Genomic DNA, 18,444 nt, shown 5'->3' with positions numbered 1-18,444 from the left:
CCAGATCATAACCACTCGCTGTGTGAATCTGTCTCCACCACACTCACAGACAGTGCATTCCAGATCCTAACCACTTGCTGTGTGAATCTGTCTCCACCACACTCACAGACAGTGCACTCCAGATCCTAACCACTCGCTGTGTGAATCTGTCTCCACCACACTCACAGATAGAACATTCCGGATCCTAACCACTCACTGTGTGAATCTGTCTCCACCCCACTCACAGACAGTGCATTCCAGATCCTAACCACTCGCTGTGTGAATGTCTCCACCATACTCACAGACAGGACATTCCAGGGGCGAAATTCTCCGTAATCGGCACGATGTCCGCCAACCGGCGCCAAAAACGGCGCAAATCAGTCCGGCATTGCGCCGCCCCAAAGGTGCGAATTCTCCGCATCTTGAGCGGCCGAGCCCTAACCTTGAGGGGCTAGGCCCGCGCCGGACTGATTTCCGCCCCGCCAGCTGGCGGGAAAGGCATTTGGTGCCCCGCCAGCTGGCGCGGAAATGACTTTGCCGGGCGGCGCATGCATGGGAGCGTCAGCTGCCGCTCACGGCATCCCCACGCATGCGCAGTGGAGGGGGTCTCTTCCGCCTCCGCCATGGTGGAGACCGTGGCGAAGGTGGAAGAAAAAGAGTGCCCCCACGGCACAGGCCCACCCTGATCAGGGCTGATCGGTCAGCCCTGATCGCGGGCCAGGCCACCGTGGGGGCACCTCCCAGGGCCAGATCGCCCCGCGCCCCCCCCAGGACCCCGGAGCCCGCGCCGCTGTATCCCGCCGGTAAGAGAGGTGGTTTAATTCACGCCGGCGGGACAGGCATTCTAGCAGTGGAACTTCGGCCCATCCAGGCCGGAGAATCGCCGGGGGGGAGCCCGCCAACCGGCGCGGCGCGATTCCCGCCCCCGCCGAATCTCCGGTGCTGGAGAATTCGGCAACCGGCGGGGGCGGGATTCACGCCAGCCCCCGGCAATTCCCCGACCCGGCAGGGGTGTCGGAGAATCTCGCCCCAGATCTTTGTTTTTCTGAAAATATTTTATTGAGGCAGTTATAATTTTAACAATTTTCAACATTAAATTTCAACAAAAACAGAAACACAACATAACCAACAACATAACTAATAACCCCCTCCCCCCAGCACAAACCCCAGCCAACGTGGCTTACACAAAGAAGGCCACCTTCCCCAACCACCCCTCTGTTGGTTCTCCTGCCCTTACGCGTCTCTCCCATGCCTCCCCTTTCCCCCCCTCTCCTCCCCCCCGCTGACAGCTTAATTTTTCTCGAAGAAGTCAACTCAAGCAAACCCCTGCAGCGATCCCCTCAAGGTGAATTTAACTTTCTTGAGTCTGAGAACTAATGTGGCAGGGGGATGGGAACCAGGGGCGAAATTCTCCCCCAACGGCGGGATGCCCGCCGACTGGCGCCAAAGCCGGCGCCAATCAGACGGGCATCGCGCCGGCCCAAAGGTGCGGAAGGCTCCGCATCTTTGGCGGCCTAGCCCCAACATTGAGGGGCTAGGCCGACGCCGGAGGGATTTCCGCCCCGCCAGCTGGCGGAAATGGCGTTTGTTGCCCCGCCAGCTGGCGCGGAAATGCGGCGCATGCGCGGGAGCGTCAGCGGCCGCTGTCAGTTTCCCAGCGCATGCGCGGGAGCGTCAGCGGCCGCTGTCAGTTTCCCAGCGCATGCGCGGGAGCGTCAGCGGCCGCTGTCAGTTTCCCGCGCATGCGCAGTGGGGAGAGTCTCTTCCGCCTCCGCCATGGTGGAGGCCGTGGCGGAGGCGGAAGGGAAAGAGTGCCCCCACGGCACAAGCCCGCCCGCGGATCGGTGGGCCCCGATCGCGGGCCAGGCCACCGTGGGGGCACCCCCCGGGGTCAGATCGCCCCGCGCCCCCCCCCAGGACCCCGGAGCCCGCCCACGCCGCCTGGTCCCGCCGGTAAATACCAGGTTTGATTTACGCCGGCGGGACAGGCAATTCCTGGGCGGGACTTCGGCCCATCCGGGCCGGAGAATCCAGCGGGGGATCCCGCCAACCTGCGCGGCCGGATTCCTGCCCCCGCCCAATCTCCGGGAGCGGAGACTTCGGCGGGGGCGGGGGCGGGATTCACGGCAGCCAACGGCCATTCTCCGACCCGGCGGGGGGTCGGAGAATGACGCCCAAAATTAGGAAGTTAGAGGTCAGTAAAGAGGCAGCGACTAAAGCCAGTAAGGTACTAGATAATAAACTCAATGTGACTCAGCGGAAGAGTAGACAGGGAAGAGATGATGAACGCAAAGGGACAGGTGGTCTGAGGTGCATTTGTTTCAATGCGAGACGTGTAGCAGGTAAGGCAGATGAATTTAGGGCTTGGATTAGTACCTGAGAATATGATGTTATTGGTATTACTGAGACTTGGTTGGAGGAAGGGCAAGACTGGCAACTAAATATCCCAGGGTATAGATGCTTCAGGAGGGATAGAGAGGGAGGTAAAAGGGGTGGAGGAGTTGCATTACTGGTCAGAGATGATATCACAGCTGTGATTAAGGAGGGCACGATGGAGGATTCGAGCACTGAGGCAATATGGGTAGAGCTAAGAAATAGGAAGGGTGCAGTAACATTGTTGGGACTTTACTACAGGCCTCCCAAAAGCGAGCGTGAAGTAGAGGTACAAATATGTAGACAGATTATAGAAAAATGTAGGAGCAATAGGGTGGTCGTGATGGGAGATTTTAACTTCTCCAACATTGAATGGGACTCATGTAGTGTTGGAGGCGTAGATGGAGCAGAATTTGTAAGGAGCATCCAGGAGAGTCTTTTAGAGCAGTATGTAAATAGTCTAACTCGGGAAGGGGCCATACTGGACCTGGTATTGGGGAATGATCCCGGCCAGGTGGTTGAAGTTTCAGTCAGTGATTACTTTGGGAATAGCGATCACAATTCCGTAAGTTTTAGAATACTCATGGACAAAATCGAGAGTGGTCCTAAAGGAAGAGTACTAAATTGGGGAAAGGCCAAGTACAACAAAATTCAGCAGGAGCTAGGGAATGTGGATTGGGAGCAGCTGTTTAAGAGTAAATCCACATTTGAAATACAAAGAACAAAGAAATGTACAGCACAGGAACAGGCCCTTCGGCCCTCCAAGCCCGTGCCGACCATGCTGCCCTACTAAACTACAATCTTCTACACTTCCTGGGTCCGTATCCCTCTATTCCCATCCTATTCATGTATTTGTCAAGATGCCCCTTAAATGTCACTATCGTCCCTGCTTCCACCACCTCCTCCGGTAGCAAGTTCCAGGCACCCACTACCCTCTGCGTAAAAAACTTGCCTCGTACATCTACTCTAAACCTTGCCCCTCTCACCTTAAACCTATGCCCCCTAGTAATTGACCCCTCTACCCCGGGGAAAATGTGGGAGTCTTTTAAGGAAAGGTCGATTAGAGTGCAGGACAGACATGTCCCTATGTAAATGAGGGATGGAAATGGCAAGATTAGGGAACCATGGATGACGGGTGGAATTGTGAGACTAGCTAAGATGAAAAAGGAAGCATACATAAGATCTAGGCGACTTAAAACTGATGAAGCTTTGGAGGAATATCGGGAAAGTAGGACAAATCTCAAACGCACAATAAAGAGGGCTAAAAGGGGTCAGGAAATATATTTGGCTAACAGGGTTAAGGAAAATCCCAAAGCCTTTTATTCGTATATAAGGAGCAAGAGGGTAACTAGAGAAAGGATTGGCCCACTCAAAGACAAAAGAGGGAATTTATGCGTGGAGTCAGAGGAAATGGGTGAGATTCTCGGTCCCGGAGGACTGGAGAATTGGTAATGTTGTCCCTTTGTTTAAGAAGGGTAGCAGGGATAATCCAGGGAATTATAGACCTGTGAGCTTGACGTCAGTTGTAGGCAAACTGTTGGAGAAGATACTGAGGGATAGGATCTATTCACATTTGGAAGAAAATAGACATCAGTGATAGGCAGCATGGTTTTGTGCAGGGAAGGTCATGTCTTACAAACCTAATAGAATTCTTTGAGGAAGTGACAACATTAATTGATGAGGGAAGGGCTGTAGGTGTCATATACATGGACTTCAGTAAGGCGTTTGATAAAGTTTCCCATGGCAGGTTGATGGAAAAAGTGAAGTCGTATGAGGTTCAGGGTGTACTAGCTAGATGGATAAAGAACTGGCTGGGCAACAGGAGACAGAGAGTAGTGGAGAAAGGTGACTCGTGGTGTTCCACAGGAATCCGTGCTCAGACCACTGTTGTTTGTGATATACATAAATGATCTGGACGAAGGTATATGTGGTCTGATTAGAAAGTTTGCAGATGATACTAAGATTGGTGGAATTGCAGATAGCGAGGAGGACTGTCAGAGAATACAGCAAAATATAGATAGATTGGAGAGTTGGGCAGAGAAATGGCAGATGGAGTTCAATCCAGGCAAATGCGAGGTGATGCATTTGGGAAGATCCAATTCAATAGCGGACTATACGGTCAATGGAAGAGTCCTGGGGAAAATTGATGTACAGAGAGATCTGGGAGTTCAGGTCCATTGTACCCTGAAGGTGGCAACGCAGGTCGATAGAGTGGTCAAGAAGGCATACAGCATGCTGGCCTTCATCGGATGGGGTATTGAGTACAAGAGTTGGCAGGTCATGTTACAGTTGTATAGGACTTTGGTTAGGCCACATTTGGAATACTGCGTGCAGTTCTGGTCGCCACGTTACCAAAAGGATGTGGATGCTTTGGAGAAGGTGCAGAGGAGGTTCACCAGGATGTTGCCTGGTATGGAGGGTGCTAGCTATGAAGAGAGGTTGAGCAGATTAGGATTATTTTCATTGGAAAGACGGAGGTTGAGGGGGACCTCATTGAGGTCTACAAAATCATGAGAGGTATGGACAGGGTGGATAGCAAGAGCTTTTTCCCAGAGTGGGGGCCTCAATTACTAGGTGTCACGAGTTCAAGGTGAGAGGGGAAAAGTTTAATGGAGATATGCGTGGAAAGTTCTTTACGCAGAGGGTGGTGGGTGCCTGGAACGTATTGCCGGCGGAGGTGGTCGAGGCGGGCACGATAGCGTCATTTAAGATGCATCTAGACAGATATATGAACGGGCGGGGAACAGAGGGAAGTAGATCCTTGGAAAATAGCCGACAGGTTTAGACAAAGGATCTGGGTCGGTGCAGGCTGGGAGGGCCGAAGGGCCTGTTCCTGTGCTGTAATTTTCTTTGTTCTTCTTTGTTCTTTAAACCTTACAATACAATGATCACCGTCTCCTAAATCTTTGAGAAACCACGCCATGTCACTAACCCACACCCCCGACTTTGTGGGCTCCGAGTCCCTCCATCCTAGTGAGATCCGCCTCCGGGCCATCAGGGAGGCAAAGGCCAGGATGTCGGCCTCTCTCGCCCCCTGGGCTCCCGGTTCGTCCCACACACCAAAGATCGCCACCTCTGCACTCGGACCACTCTCACTTGTAAAACCTCTGACATGTCGCCAGAAACCCCTCAACTTTGGACACGCCCAAAACATATGGACATGGTTGGCAGGACATCCCCGCCCCGCACAGCGCCCACACCTATTCTCCACACCCTCAAAGAACCTGCTCATCCGGACCACCGTCATGTGTGCCCTGTGGACCATCTTAAATTGGATCAGGCTGAGCCTGGCACAGGACGAGGATGCATTAACTCTCCTCAGGGCCTCCTCCCATAATCCAGCCTCCAACTCCTCACTTAGCTCTTCTTCCCACTTTCTCTTCACCTCCCCTATTGGGGCTCCCTCCCACCCCATCAGCTCCTTATAGATCTCGGAGCTCCGCACAAAATCCCTCACCTGCAGATACCGGAACCCATTCCCACCGGCAACTCAAACTCCTCCTCTAGCACCTCCAAGCTCGGAAATACATTCCAGATCCGAACCACTCGCTGTGTGAATCCTTCTCCATCACACTCACAGACAGAACATTCCAGATCCTAACCACTCGCTATGTGAATCTGCCTCCACCACACTCACAGATAGAACATTCCGGATTATAACCACTCGCTGTGTGAATCTGTCTCCATCACACTCACAGATAGAACATTCCGGATCCTAACCACTCGCTGTGTGAATCTGTCTCCATCACACTCACAGATAGAACATTCCGAATCCTAACCACTCGCTGTGTGAATCTGCCTCCACCACGCTCACGGACAGTACTTTCCGGATCCTGACCACTCACTGTGTGAATCCGTCTCCATCACACTCACAGATAGAACATTCCGGATCCGAACCACTCGCTGTGTGAATCTGCCTCCACCACACTCACAGATAGAACATTCCGGATCCTAACCACTCGCTGTGTGAATCTGTCTCCATCACACTCACAGATAGAACATTCCGAATCCTAACCACTCGCTGTGTGAATCTGCCTCCACCACACTCACAGATAGAACATTCCGGATCCTTACCACTCGCTGTGTGAATCTGTCTCCATCACACTCACAGATAGAACATTCCGGATCCTAACCACTCGCTGTGTGAATCCTTCTCCATCACACTCACAGATAGAACATTCCGGATCCTAACCACTCGCTGTGTGAATCCGTCTCCACCACACTCACAGACAGAACATTCCGGATCCGAACCACTCGCTGTGTGAATCCGTCTCCATCGCACTCACAGATAGAACATTCCGGATCCTAACCACACGCTGTGTGAATCCTTCTCCATCACACTCACAGACAGAACATTCCGGATCCGAACCACTCGCTGTGTGAGTCCGTCTCCATCACACTCACAGATAGAACATTCCGGATCCTAACCACTCGCTGTGTGAATCCTTCTCCATCACACTCACAGATAGAACATTCCGGATCCTAACCACTCGCTGTGTGAATCCGTCTCCACCACACTCACAGACAGAACATTCCGGATCCTAACCACTCGCTGTGTGAATCCTTCTCCATCACACTCACAGACAGAACATTCCGGATCCGAACCACTCACTGTGTGAATCTGTCCCCATCACACTCACAGATAGAACATTCCGGATCCGAACCACTCGCTGTGTGAATCTGTCCCCATCGCACTCACAGACAGAACATTCCGGATCCGAACCACTCGCTGTGTGAATCTGTCTCCATCGCACTCACAGATAGAACATTCCGGATCCTAACCACTCGCTGTGTGAATCCGTCTCCATCGCACTCACAGACAGAACATTCCGGATCCTAACCACTCGCTGTGTGAATCCTTCTCCATCACACTCACAGACAGAACATTCCGGATCCGAACCACTCGCTGTGTGAATCTGTCCCCATCACACTCACAGACAGAACATTCCGGATCCTAACCACTCGCTGTGTGAATCCGTCTCCATCACACTCACCGATAGAACATTCCGGATCCGAACCACTCGCTGTGTGAATCCTTCTCCATCACACTCACAGATAGAACATTCCGGATCCGAAACACTCGCTGTGTGAATCTGTCTCCATCGCACTCACAGACAGAACATTCCGGATCCTAACCACTCGCTGTGTGAATCCGTCTCCATCACATTCACAGATAGAACATTCCGGATCCGAACCACTCGCTGTGTGAATCCTTCTCCATCACACTCACTGATAGAACATTCCGGATCCTAACCACTCGCTGTGTGAATCTGTCTCCATCGCACTCACAGATAGAACATTCCGGATCCTAACCACTCGCTGTGTGAATCTGTCTCCATCACACTCACAGATAGAACATTCCGGATCCGAACCACTCGCTGTGTGAATCTGTCTCCATCGCACTCACAGACAGAACATTCCGGATCCTAACCACTCGCTGTGTGAATCTGTCTCTCGCACTCACAGACAGAACATTCCGGATCCTAACCACTCGCTGTGTGAATCTGTCCCCACCACACTCACAGATAGAACATTCCGGATCTTAACCACTCGCTGTGTGAATCTGTCTCTCTCACTCTCAGACAGAACATTCCGGGTCCTAACCGCTCGCTGTGTGAATCTGTCTCCACCACACTCACAGATAGAACATTCCGGATCTTAACCACTCGCTGTGTGAATCTGTCTCTCGCACTCACAGATAGAACATTCTGGATCCTAACCATTCGCTGTGTGAATCTGTCTCTCGCACTCACAGATAGAACATTCCGGATCTTAACCACTCGCTGTGTGAATCTGTCCCCATCGCACTCACAGATAGAACATTCCGGATCCTAACCACTCGCTGTGTGAATCTGTCTCTCGCACTCACAGATAGAACATTCCGGATCTTAACCACTCGCTGTGTGAATCTGCCTCCACCACACTCACAGATAGAACATTCCGGATCCTAACCACTCGCTGTTTGAACCTGTCTCTCTCACTCACAGACAGAACATTCCGGATCCTAACCACTCGCTGTGTGAATCTGTCTCTCTCACTCTCAGACAGAACATTCCGGATCCTAACCACTCGCTGTGTGAATCTCTCTCTCACTCTCAGACAGAACATTCCGGATCCTAACCACTCGCTGTGTGAATCTGTCTCTCGCACTCCCAGACAGAACATTCCGGATCCTAACCACTCGCTGTGTGAATCTGTCTCACTCACAGACAGAACATTCCGGATCCTAACCACTCGCTGTATGAATCTGTCCCCATCACACTCACAGATAGAACATTCCGGATCCTAACCACTCGCTGTATGAATCCGTCTCCATCACACTCACAGACAGAACATTCCGGATCCGAACCACTCGCTGTGTGAATCCGTCTCCATCACACTCACAGATAGAACATTCCGGATCTTAACCACTCGCTGTGTGAATCTGTCCCCATCGCACTCACAGACAGAACATTCCGGATCCGAACCACTCGCTGTGTGAATCCGTCTCCATCACACTCACAGATAGAACATTCCGGATCTTAACCACTCGCTGTGTGAATCTGTCCCCATCGCACTCACAGATAGAACATTCCGGATCCTAACCACTCGCTGTGTGAATCTGCCTCCACCACACTCACAGACAGAACATTCCGGATCCTAACCACTCGCTGTGTGAACCTGTCTCTCTCACTCACAGACAGAACATTCCGGATCCTAACCATTCGCTGTGTGAATCTCTCTCTCTCACTCTCAGACAGAACATTCCGGATCCTAACCACTCGCTGTGTGAATCTCTCTCTCACTCTCAGACAGAACATTCCGGATCCTAACCACTCGCTGTGTGAATCTGTCTCTCGCACTCCCAGACAGAACATTCCGGATCCTAACCACTCGCTGTGTGAATCTGTCTCACTCACAGACAGAACATTCCGGATCCTAACCACTCGCTGTATGAATCTGTCCCCATCACACTCACAGATAGAACATTCCGGATCCTAACCACTCGCTGTATGAATCCGTCTCCATCACACTCACAGACAGAACATTCCGGATCCGAACCACTCGCTGTGTGAATCCGTCTCCATCACACTCACAGATAGAACATTCCGGATCTTAACCACTCGCTGTGTGAATCTGTCCCCATCGCACTCACAGATAGAACATTCCGGATCCGAACCACTCGCTGTGTGAATCTGTCTCACTCACAGATAGAACATTCCGGATCTTAACCACTCGCTGTGTGAATCTGCCTCCACCACACTCACAGACAGAATATTCCGGATCCTAACCACTCGCTGTGTGAATCTGTCTCACTCACAGATAGAACATTCCGGATCCTAACCACTCGCTGTATGAATCCGTCTCCATCACACTCACAGACAGAACATTCCGGATCCGAACCACTCGCTGTGTGAATCTGTCTCCACCACACTCACAGACAGAACATTCCGGATCCTAACCACTCGCTGTGTGAACCTGTCTCTCTCACTCACAGACAGAACATTCCGGATCCTAACCACTCGCTGTGTGAATCTGTCTCACTCACAGATAGAACATTCCGGATCCTAACCACTCGCTGTGTGAATCTGTCTCTCTCACTCTCAGACAGAACATTCCGGATCCTAACCACTCGCTGTGTGAATCTGTCTCACTCACAGACAGAACATTCCGGATCCTAACCACTCGCTGTGTGAATCTGTCTCTCTCACTCTCAGACAGGACATTCCGGATCCTAATCCTGTACATGGATTTTAGTAAGGCATTTGATAAAGTTCCCCATGGTAGGCTTCTGCACAAAGTAAGGAGGCATGGGATAGTGGGAAATTTGGCCAGTTGGATAACGAACTGGCTAACCGATAGAAGTCAGAGAGTGGTGGTGGATGGCAAATATTCAGCCTGGATCCCAGTTACCAGTGGTGTACCGCAGGGATCAGTTCTGGGTCCTCTGCTGTTTGTGATTTTCATTAATGACTTGGATGAGGGAGTTGAAGGGTGGGTCAGTAAATTTGCAGACGATACGAAGATTGGTGGAGTTGTGGATAGTAAGGAGGGCTGTTGTCGGCTGCAAAGAGACATAGATAGGATGCAGAGCTGGGCTGAGAAGTGGCAGATGGAGTTTAACCCTGAAAAGTGTGAGGTTGTCCATTTTGGAAGGACAAATATGAATGCGGAATACAGGGTTAACGGTAGAGTTCTTGGCATTGTGGAGGAGCAGAGAGACCTTGGGGTCTATGTTCATACATCTTTGAAAGTTGCCACTCAAGTGGATAGAGCTGTGAAGAAGGCCTATGGTGTGCTCGCGTTCATTAACAGAGGGATTGAATTTAAGAGCCGTGAGGTGATGATGCAGCTGTACAAAACTTTGGTAAGGCCACATTTGGAGTACTGTGTACAGTTCTGGTCGCCTCATTTTAGGAAGGATGTGGAAGCTCTGGAAAAGGTGCAAAGAAGATTTACCAGGATGTTGCCTGGAATGGAGAGTAGGTCTTACGAGGAAAGGTTGAGGGTGCTAGGCCTTTTCTCATTAGAGCGGAGAAGGATGAGGGGCGACTTGATAGAGGTTTATAAGATGATCAGGGGAATAGATAGAGTAGACAGTCAGAGACTTTTTCCCCAGGTGGAACACACCATTACAAGGGGACATAAATTTAAGGTGAAAGGTGGAAGATATAGGAGGGATATCAGAGGTAGGTTCTTTACCCAGAGAGTAGTGGGGGCATGGAATGCACTGCCTGTGGAAGTAGTTGAGTCGGAAACATTAGTGACCTTCAAGCAGCTGTTGGATAGGTACATGGATTACGGGAAAATGATATAGTGTAGATTTATTTGTTCTTAAGGGCAGCACGGTAGCATTGTGGATAGCACAATTGCTTCACAGATCCATGGTCCCAGGTTCGATTTCGGCTTGGGTCATTGTCTGTGCGGAGTCTGCACGTCCTCCCCGTGTCTGCGTGGGTTTCCTCCGGGTGCTCCGGTTTCCTCCCACAGTCCAAAGATGTGCGGGTTAGGTGAATTGGCCAATGATAAATTGCCCTTAATGTCCAAATTGCCCTTGGTGTTGGGTGGAGGTGTTGAGTTTGGGTAGGGTGCTCTTTCCAAGAGCTGGTGCAGACTCAGGGGGCCGAATGGCCTCCTTCTGCACTGTAGATTCAATGATAATCTATGATTAATCTAGGACAATGGTTCGGCACAACATCGTGGGCCGAAGGGCCTGTTCTGTGCTGTATTTTCTATGTTCTATGTTCTAACCACTCGCTGTATGAATCCGTCTCCATCACACTCACAGACAGAACATTCCGGATCCGAACCACTCGCTGTGTGAATCCGTCTCCATCACACTCACAGATAGAACATTCCGGATCCTAACCACTCGCTGTGTGAATCTGCCTCCACCACACTCTCAGACAGTACATTCCGGATCCGAACCACTTGCTGTATGAATCCGTCTCCATCACACTCACAGACAGAACATTCCGGATCCTAACCACTCGCTGTGTGAATCTGTCTCTCTCACTCTCAGACAGAACATTCCGGATCCTAACCACTCGCTGTGTGAATCTGTCCCCATCACACTCACAGATAGAACATTCCGGATCCTAACCACTCGCTGTGTGAATCTGTCCCCACCACACTCACAGACAGAACATTCCGGATCTGAACCACTCGCTGTGTGAATCTGTCTCTCGCACTCACAGATAGAACATTCCGGATCCTAACCACTCGCTGTGTGAATCTGTCTCCCCCACACTCTCTGACAGAACATTCCGGATCCTAACCACTCGCTGTGTGCACCTGTCTCTCTCACTCACAGACAGAACATTCCGGATCCTAACCACTCGCTGTGTGAACCTGCCTCCACCACACTCACAGACAGTACATTCCGGATCCTAACCACTCGCTGTGTGAATCTGTCTCCACCACACTCTCAGACAGAACATTCCGGATCCTAACCGCTCGCTGTGTGAATCCGTCTCCACCACACTCACAGACAGTACATTCCGGATCCTAACCACTCGCTGTGTGAATCTGCCTCCACCACACTCACAGATAGAACATTCCGGATCCTAACCACTCGCTGTGTGAATCTGTTCCCATCACACTCACAGATAGAACATTCCGGATCCGAACCACTTGCTGTGTGAATCTGTCGGCCATCACACTCACAGATAGAACATTCCGGATCCGAACCACTCGTTGTGTGAACCTGCCTCCACCACACTCACAGATAGAACATTCCGAATCCTAACCACTCGCTGTGTGAATCTGTCTCCACCACACTCACAGATAGAACATTCCGGATCCTAACCACTCGCTGTGTGAATCTGCCTCCACCACACTCTCAGACAGAACATTCCGGATCCTAACCACTCGCTATGTGAATCCGTCTCCACCACACTCACAGACAGTCCATTCCGGATCCTAACCACTCGCTGTGTGAATCTGTCTCCACCACACTCACAGATAGAACATTCCGGATCCGAACCACTTGCTGTGTGAATCTGTCGGCCATCACACTCACAGATAGAACATTCCGGATCTTAACCACTCGCTGTGTGAATCTGTTCCCATCACACTCACAGATAGAACATTCCGGATCCGAACCACTCGTTGTGTGAACCTGCCTCCACCACACTCACAGATAGAACATTCCGGATCCTAACCACTCGCTGTGTGAATCTGTCTCTCGCACTCACAGATAGAACATTCCGGATCCTAACCACTCGCTGTGTGAACCTGTCTCTCTCACTCACAGACAGAACATTCCGGATCCTAACCACTCGCTGTATGAATCTGTCTCCACCACACTCACAGATAGAACATTCCGGATCCTAACCACTCGCTGTGTGAATCTGTCTCCACCACACTCACAGACAGAACATTCCGGATCTTAACCACTCGCTGTGTGAATCTGTCTCTCGCACTCACAGATAGAACATTCCGGATCCTAACCACTCGCTGTGTGAATCTGTCTCTCTCTCAGACAGAACATTCTGGATCCTAACCACTCGCTGTGTGAACCTGTCTCTCTCACTCACAGACAGAACATTCCGGATCCTAACCACTCGCTGTGTGGATCTGTCTCACTCACAGACAGAACATTCCGGATCCTAACCACTCGCTGTGTGAATCCGTCTCCACCACACTCACAGATAGAACATTCCGGATCCTAACCACTCGCTGTGTGAATCTGCCTCCACCACACTCTCAGACAGAACATTCCGGATCCTAACCACTCGCTGTGTGAATCTGTCTCCACCACACTCTCAGACAGAACATTCCGGATCCTAACCACTCGCTGTGTGAATCTGCCTCCACCACACTCACAGACAGAACATTCCGGATCCTAACCACTCGCTGTGTGAATCTGTCTCTCTCACTCACAGACAGAACATTCCGGATCCTAACCACTCGCTGTGTGAATCTGTCTCTCTCACTCTCAGACAGAACATTCCGGATCCTAACCACTCGCTGTGTGAATCTGTCCCCATCACACTCACAGATAGAACATTCCGGATCCTAACCACTCGCTTTGTGAATCTGTCCCCACCACACTCACAGACAGAACATTCCGGATCTGAACCACTCGCTGTGTGAATTTGTCTCTCGCACTCACAGATAGAACATTCCGGATCCTAACCACTCGCTGTGTGAATCTGTCTCACTCTCAGACAGAACATTCCGGATCCTAACCACTCGCTGTGTGACTCTGCCTCCACCACACTCACAGACAGAACATTCCGGATCCTAACCACTCGCTGTGTGAATCTGTCTCTCGCACTCACAGATAGAACATTCCGGATCCTAACCACTCGCTGTGTGAATCTGTCTCCACCACACTCACAGACAGAACATTCCGGATCCTAACCACTCGCTGTGTGAACCTGTCTCTCTCACTCACAGACAGAACATTCCGGATCCTAACCACTCGCTGTGTGAATCTGTCTCACTCACAGACAGACAGAACATTCCGGATCCTAACCACTCGCTGTGTAAATCTGTCTCCACCACACTCTCAGACAGAACATTCCGGATCCTAACCACTCGCTGTGTGAATCCGTCTCCACCACACTCACAGACAGTACATTCCGGATCCTAACCACTCGCTGTGTGAATCTGCCTCCACCACACTCACAGATAGAACATTCCGGATCTTAACCACTCGCTGTGTGAATCTGTTCCCATCACACTCACAGATAGAACATTCCGGATCCGAACCACTTGCTGTGTGAATCTGTCGGCCATCACACTCACAGATAGAACATTCCGGATCCGAACCACTCGTTGTGTGAATCTGTCTCTCGCACTCACAGATAGAACATTCCGGATCCTAACCACTCGCTGTGTGAATCTGTCTCTCGCACTCACAGATAGAACATTCCGGATCCTAACCACTCGCTGTGTGAATCCGTCTCCACCACACTCACAGACAGTACATTCCGGATCCTAACCACTCACTGTATGAATCTGCCTCCACCACACTCACAGATAGAACATTCCGGATCCTAACCACTCGCTGTGTGAATCTGCCTCCACCACACTCACAGATAGAACATTCCGGATCTTAACCACTCGCTGTGTGAATCTGTTCCCATCACACTCACAGATAGAACATTCCGGATCCGAACCACTTGCTGTGTGAATCTGTCGGCCATCACACTCACAGATAGAACATTCCGGATCCTAACCACTCGCTGTGTGAACCTGCCTCCACCACACTCACAGATAGAACATTCCGGATCCGAACCACTCGTTGTGTGAACCTGCCTCCACCACACTCACAGATAGAACATTCCGGATCCGAACCACTCGCTGTGTGAACCTGCCTCCACCACACTCACAGATAGAACATTCCGGATCTTAACCACTCGCTGTGTGAATCTGTCGGCCATCACACTCACAGACAGAACATTCCGGATCTTAACCACTCGCTGTGTGAATCCGTCTCCATCACACTCACAGATAGAACATTCCGGATCTTAACCACTCGCTGTGTGAATCTGTCGGCCATCACACTCACAGACAGAACATTCCGGATCCGAACCAGTCGCTGTGTGAATCTGTCTCCACCACACTCACAGATAGAACATTCCGGATCCAAACCACTCGCTGTGTGAATCTGTCTCCATCACACTCACAGATAGAACATTCCGGATCCGAACCACCCGCTGTGTGAATCTGTCTCCACCACACTCACAGACAGAACATTCCGGATCCAAACCACTCGCTGTGCGAAAGTGCTTTTCCTCAGGTTGCCATTGCTGCTTTTGCCAAAGACCCTCGATCAGTGCCGTCTGTTTCTCAATGTTTTCACCAATAGATTCAGTTTGTCCTCATCTACTGTATCCAAATCCCTCATGTCTCTTTCAAATCTCTTCTCAGTCTTTTCTTCTGCAAAGAAAACAGTCCCAACTTCTTCATAGAATCCCAACAGTGCAGAAAGAGGTAATTTGGCCCATTGAGTCTGGATTGATTCTCTGAAAGAGCATCCTATCTAAGCCCACCCCACTACCCCTCCTGCAAATACACCTAACCTGCACTAATTTGAACTGTGGGAGGAAACTGGAGCACCCGGAGGAAACCCACGCAGACACGGGCCGAATGTGCAAACGCCACACAGACAGTCGCCCAAGGTCGGTATTGAACCCGGGTCCCTGGCGCTGAGGCAGCAGTGCTAACCACTGTGCCGCCCTTCCTCTCTTATCTCTGGATCCGTTCTCATGAATCTTATCTGAAACCTCTCCAATGCCTTCATATTGTGAGGGCCCTCCCTGTTGATTCCCTTTTTTCCCCTTTCTTTATATTTTTTGCTGTTATGATTTTGATCCATGGACCTTTAATGGACATCTATCTTTCAGTCAAGCAGCAGAGAGACTGTGGAATTCAGAAAGTTACAATAGAGAGCACTCTGGTAGCTTTGGACAGAAGGCGGACTTTTCCGCACCTGAGATATGGAGCGGGATTTGGTTAGTTTGATTGGCTGGTGGCCACTGAATTGGCCAAAAGGCCGCATTCTGCCCAGTGGCAAAGGGATTATTGAGTCCTACTCAATTGGAATGATCTTCAGAGACCCAAGGAGCTCAGTTTGAATGCTGGACACTCAGGGGAAAGGATCTTCACTCTCTCCAGACTGAGAGTTGCTGCATTTCTGCAACTTCAGAGACCTGATTGGATCCACAGCGGAACTATTCCAGGCTGCAAACAGACACCTGGATCTGAAAGCTTACTGTGAAGGAAGGTCTGCACAAAGACAGCTATCTGAAAGAAATACTCTCTTTTCTTCTAGTTAGCTTTTTTTTTACACCCTAATCTTCTCCCTCTGTGTTTGTCTGTCTTGTGTGTGTGTGTAGAGGTGGGGGCAAGTTAAAGTGAGGGATTAGAAATTAGATAATAGTTAACCACTTGTATTAGCTGCATATTTCATTATTGTTCTTGTTTTAAATAAAAAATAATTGTGTTTAAATTTACAAACCTGGTGACTGTAATTGTTGGGCAGCCAAGGACCAAAGACTTTGGCAATTTTTCGAAGAAATATTGGTTAATTCACTTGTGTTGCGACTCTGGGTCAAGTGGGGCTGGAATTGACCACCTCCTAGCCCAGGGGGTCGTAACATAATTTGGGGGCTTGTCCAGAATCTTTGGAATGGTTGATGGCAAAGTTTGGATTATGGTTCACATTAAACAGCAACACCAGCTTTGTAGCAATATACCCAGGTGATTGTGGAGGCTGCTAAGATTTTTCTTCAGGTGGACGACTTGTCTCTTGTTTATTGAAAAGGGCTTTGAAAAGACAGGCTCGTCGAATTGGCAGGTGCATTAAAAATAGAGGGGTTGGCTGAAGCTCGGAAGGAAGAGATAACTGAAGTAATTGCTCAACATTTAAATTTGAAATAATAAACTCCAGGAAGTTTGTTAAACATAATTTTCCTTTAATAAATTTGCCCTGACTTTCTTTAATTAACCTACATTTGTTCATGGTGACTATTAATTTCCCCCGAATGATCATTTTTTTGAAGTTTCCCCACCTCCAAAGTTAGTGACTGACCTGCCAGTGTTGGGCTTATCTTTACATCCTTTTGTGAACAAGGGTGTAACATTCACAATTCTCCAGTCCTCTGGCACCAGCCCACAGTCGGAGGAAGACTGAAGGATTATGGCCGGTTTCTCCAGAATGTCTCCTCTCACTTCCCTCAGTATCTTTGGATACATCTCATCCAGTCCCTCAAATACCTCCTCATCAATCTGAAACTCTACAATAGTGTCTGAATGACCTCCTCTTTCACCATGGCCAGGGTCAGCTTCTTCCGTGGTGAAGACTGGAGTATAATATTCATTGAATATCCCAGCCTTGCCCCCTGCCTCTTTCGATAAATCTCCTTTCTGGTACCTGATCAAATAAATTAGGAGCAGCAGGAGGCCACTCGGCCCCTCGACCCTGCTCCACCATTTAGTAAGATCACAGCTGACTGGATTGTGTCCTCAACCCTCAATAACTTCGGACTCCTTTATTGGTCAAGAAACTATTGGTCCCATTCCTTTTCCCACTCTTGCACTTGCACCCACATCCTTCCTATAGAGTGGCACCCAGCACAATTCTGTATTGTGTCCACGTTGGCATTGTGCCCACAACACAATACTGTGTATTGAACTGTACACAATATCCAGCTGAGGTCTCACTCGTGTCTGAGGAAGAGTTTAATGATGTGAGGAATTTTCCCTTTGACACAAACTCTCCGAGCGAGTCCATGCTTACCAAGTCATAGAGTTTGTCGGACATTTGTGGTTTAGGAGCTGTTGTCCATTTTGCTCCCCGCAGAAAGTAATCCTTGATGAGTGTCCGATAGGCTCGGTATTCAAAAAAGCGAGCACGCCAGGCCATTGGTGCTTCAATGATCTCATTGCCAACCACCAGCAATATATCTCTTGGCATAGCAGCGTACATCCCTGAGGAGAGGAGTTACTATCAGTACAACATTCTGTGATCAGTTTACCTCAGCCAATATTCAACTCAACAGTATCTGCTTCAGAAAATATAACAGGTCCTCTGTGCTCATCAAAGTGATGGACTTTCAAAAAAATCATTTTGCAGGATGTGGGCATCATTGGCTCGGT

General features: G+C 49.9%; 1 protein-coding gene across 1 annotated transcript in view; it reads right to left on the bottom strand.

Moving 5' to 3' along the window:
* LOC140387341 (glycine amidinotransferase, mitochondrial-like) overlaps positions 1-18,444 on the bottom strand; it is a 102,026-nt gene that overhangs the window by 38,853 nt on the left and 44,729 nt on the right. Inside the window, exon 4 of the mRNA XM_072470286.1 lies at positions 18,086-18,276. Coding sequence (XP_072326387.1) covers positions 18,086-18,276 — 191 coding nt within the window. The remainder of the gene's footprint in view (positions 1-18,085; positions 18,277-18,444) is intronic.

Source organism: Scyliorhinus torazame, chromosome 12 (assembly GCF_047496885.1).
Source record: "Scyliorhinus torazame isolate Kashiwa2021f chromosome 12, sScyTor2.1, whole genome shotgun sequence".
Classification (NCBI taxonomy): domain Eukaryota; kingdom Metazoa; phylum Chordata; class Chondrichthyes; order Carcharhiniformes; family Scyliorhinidae; genus Scyliorhinus; species Scyliorhinus torazame.
Note: the sequence above shows the minus strand (reverse complement) of the source record. Positions and strands in the feature narration are given on the sequence as shown.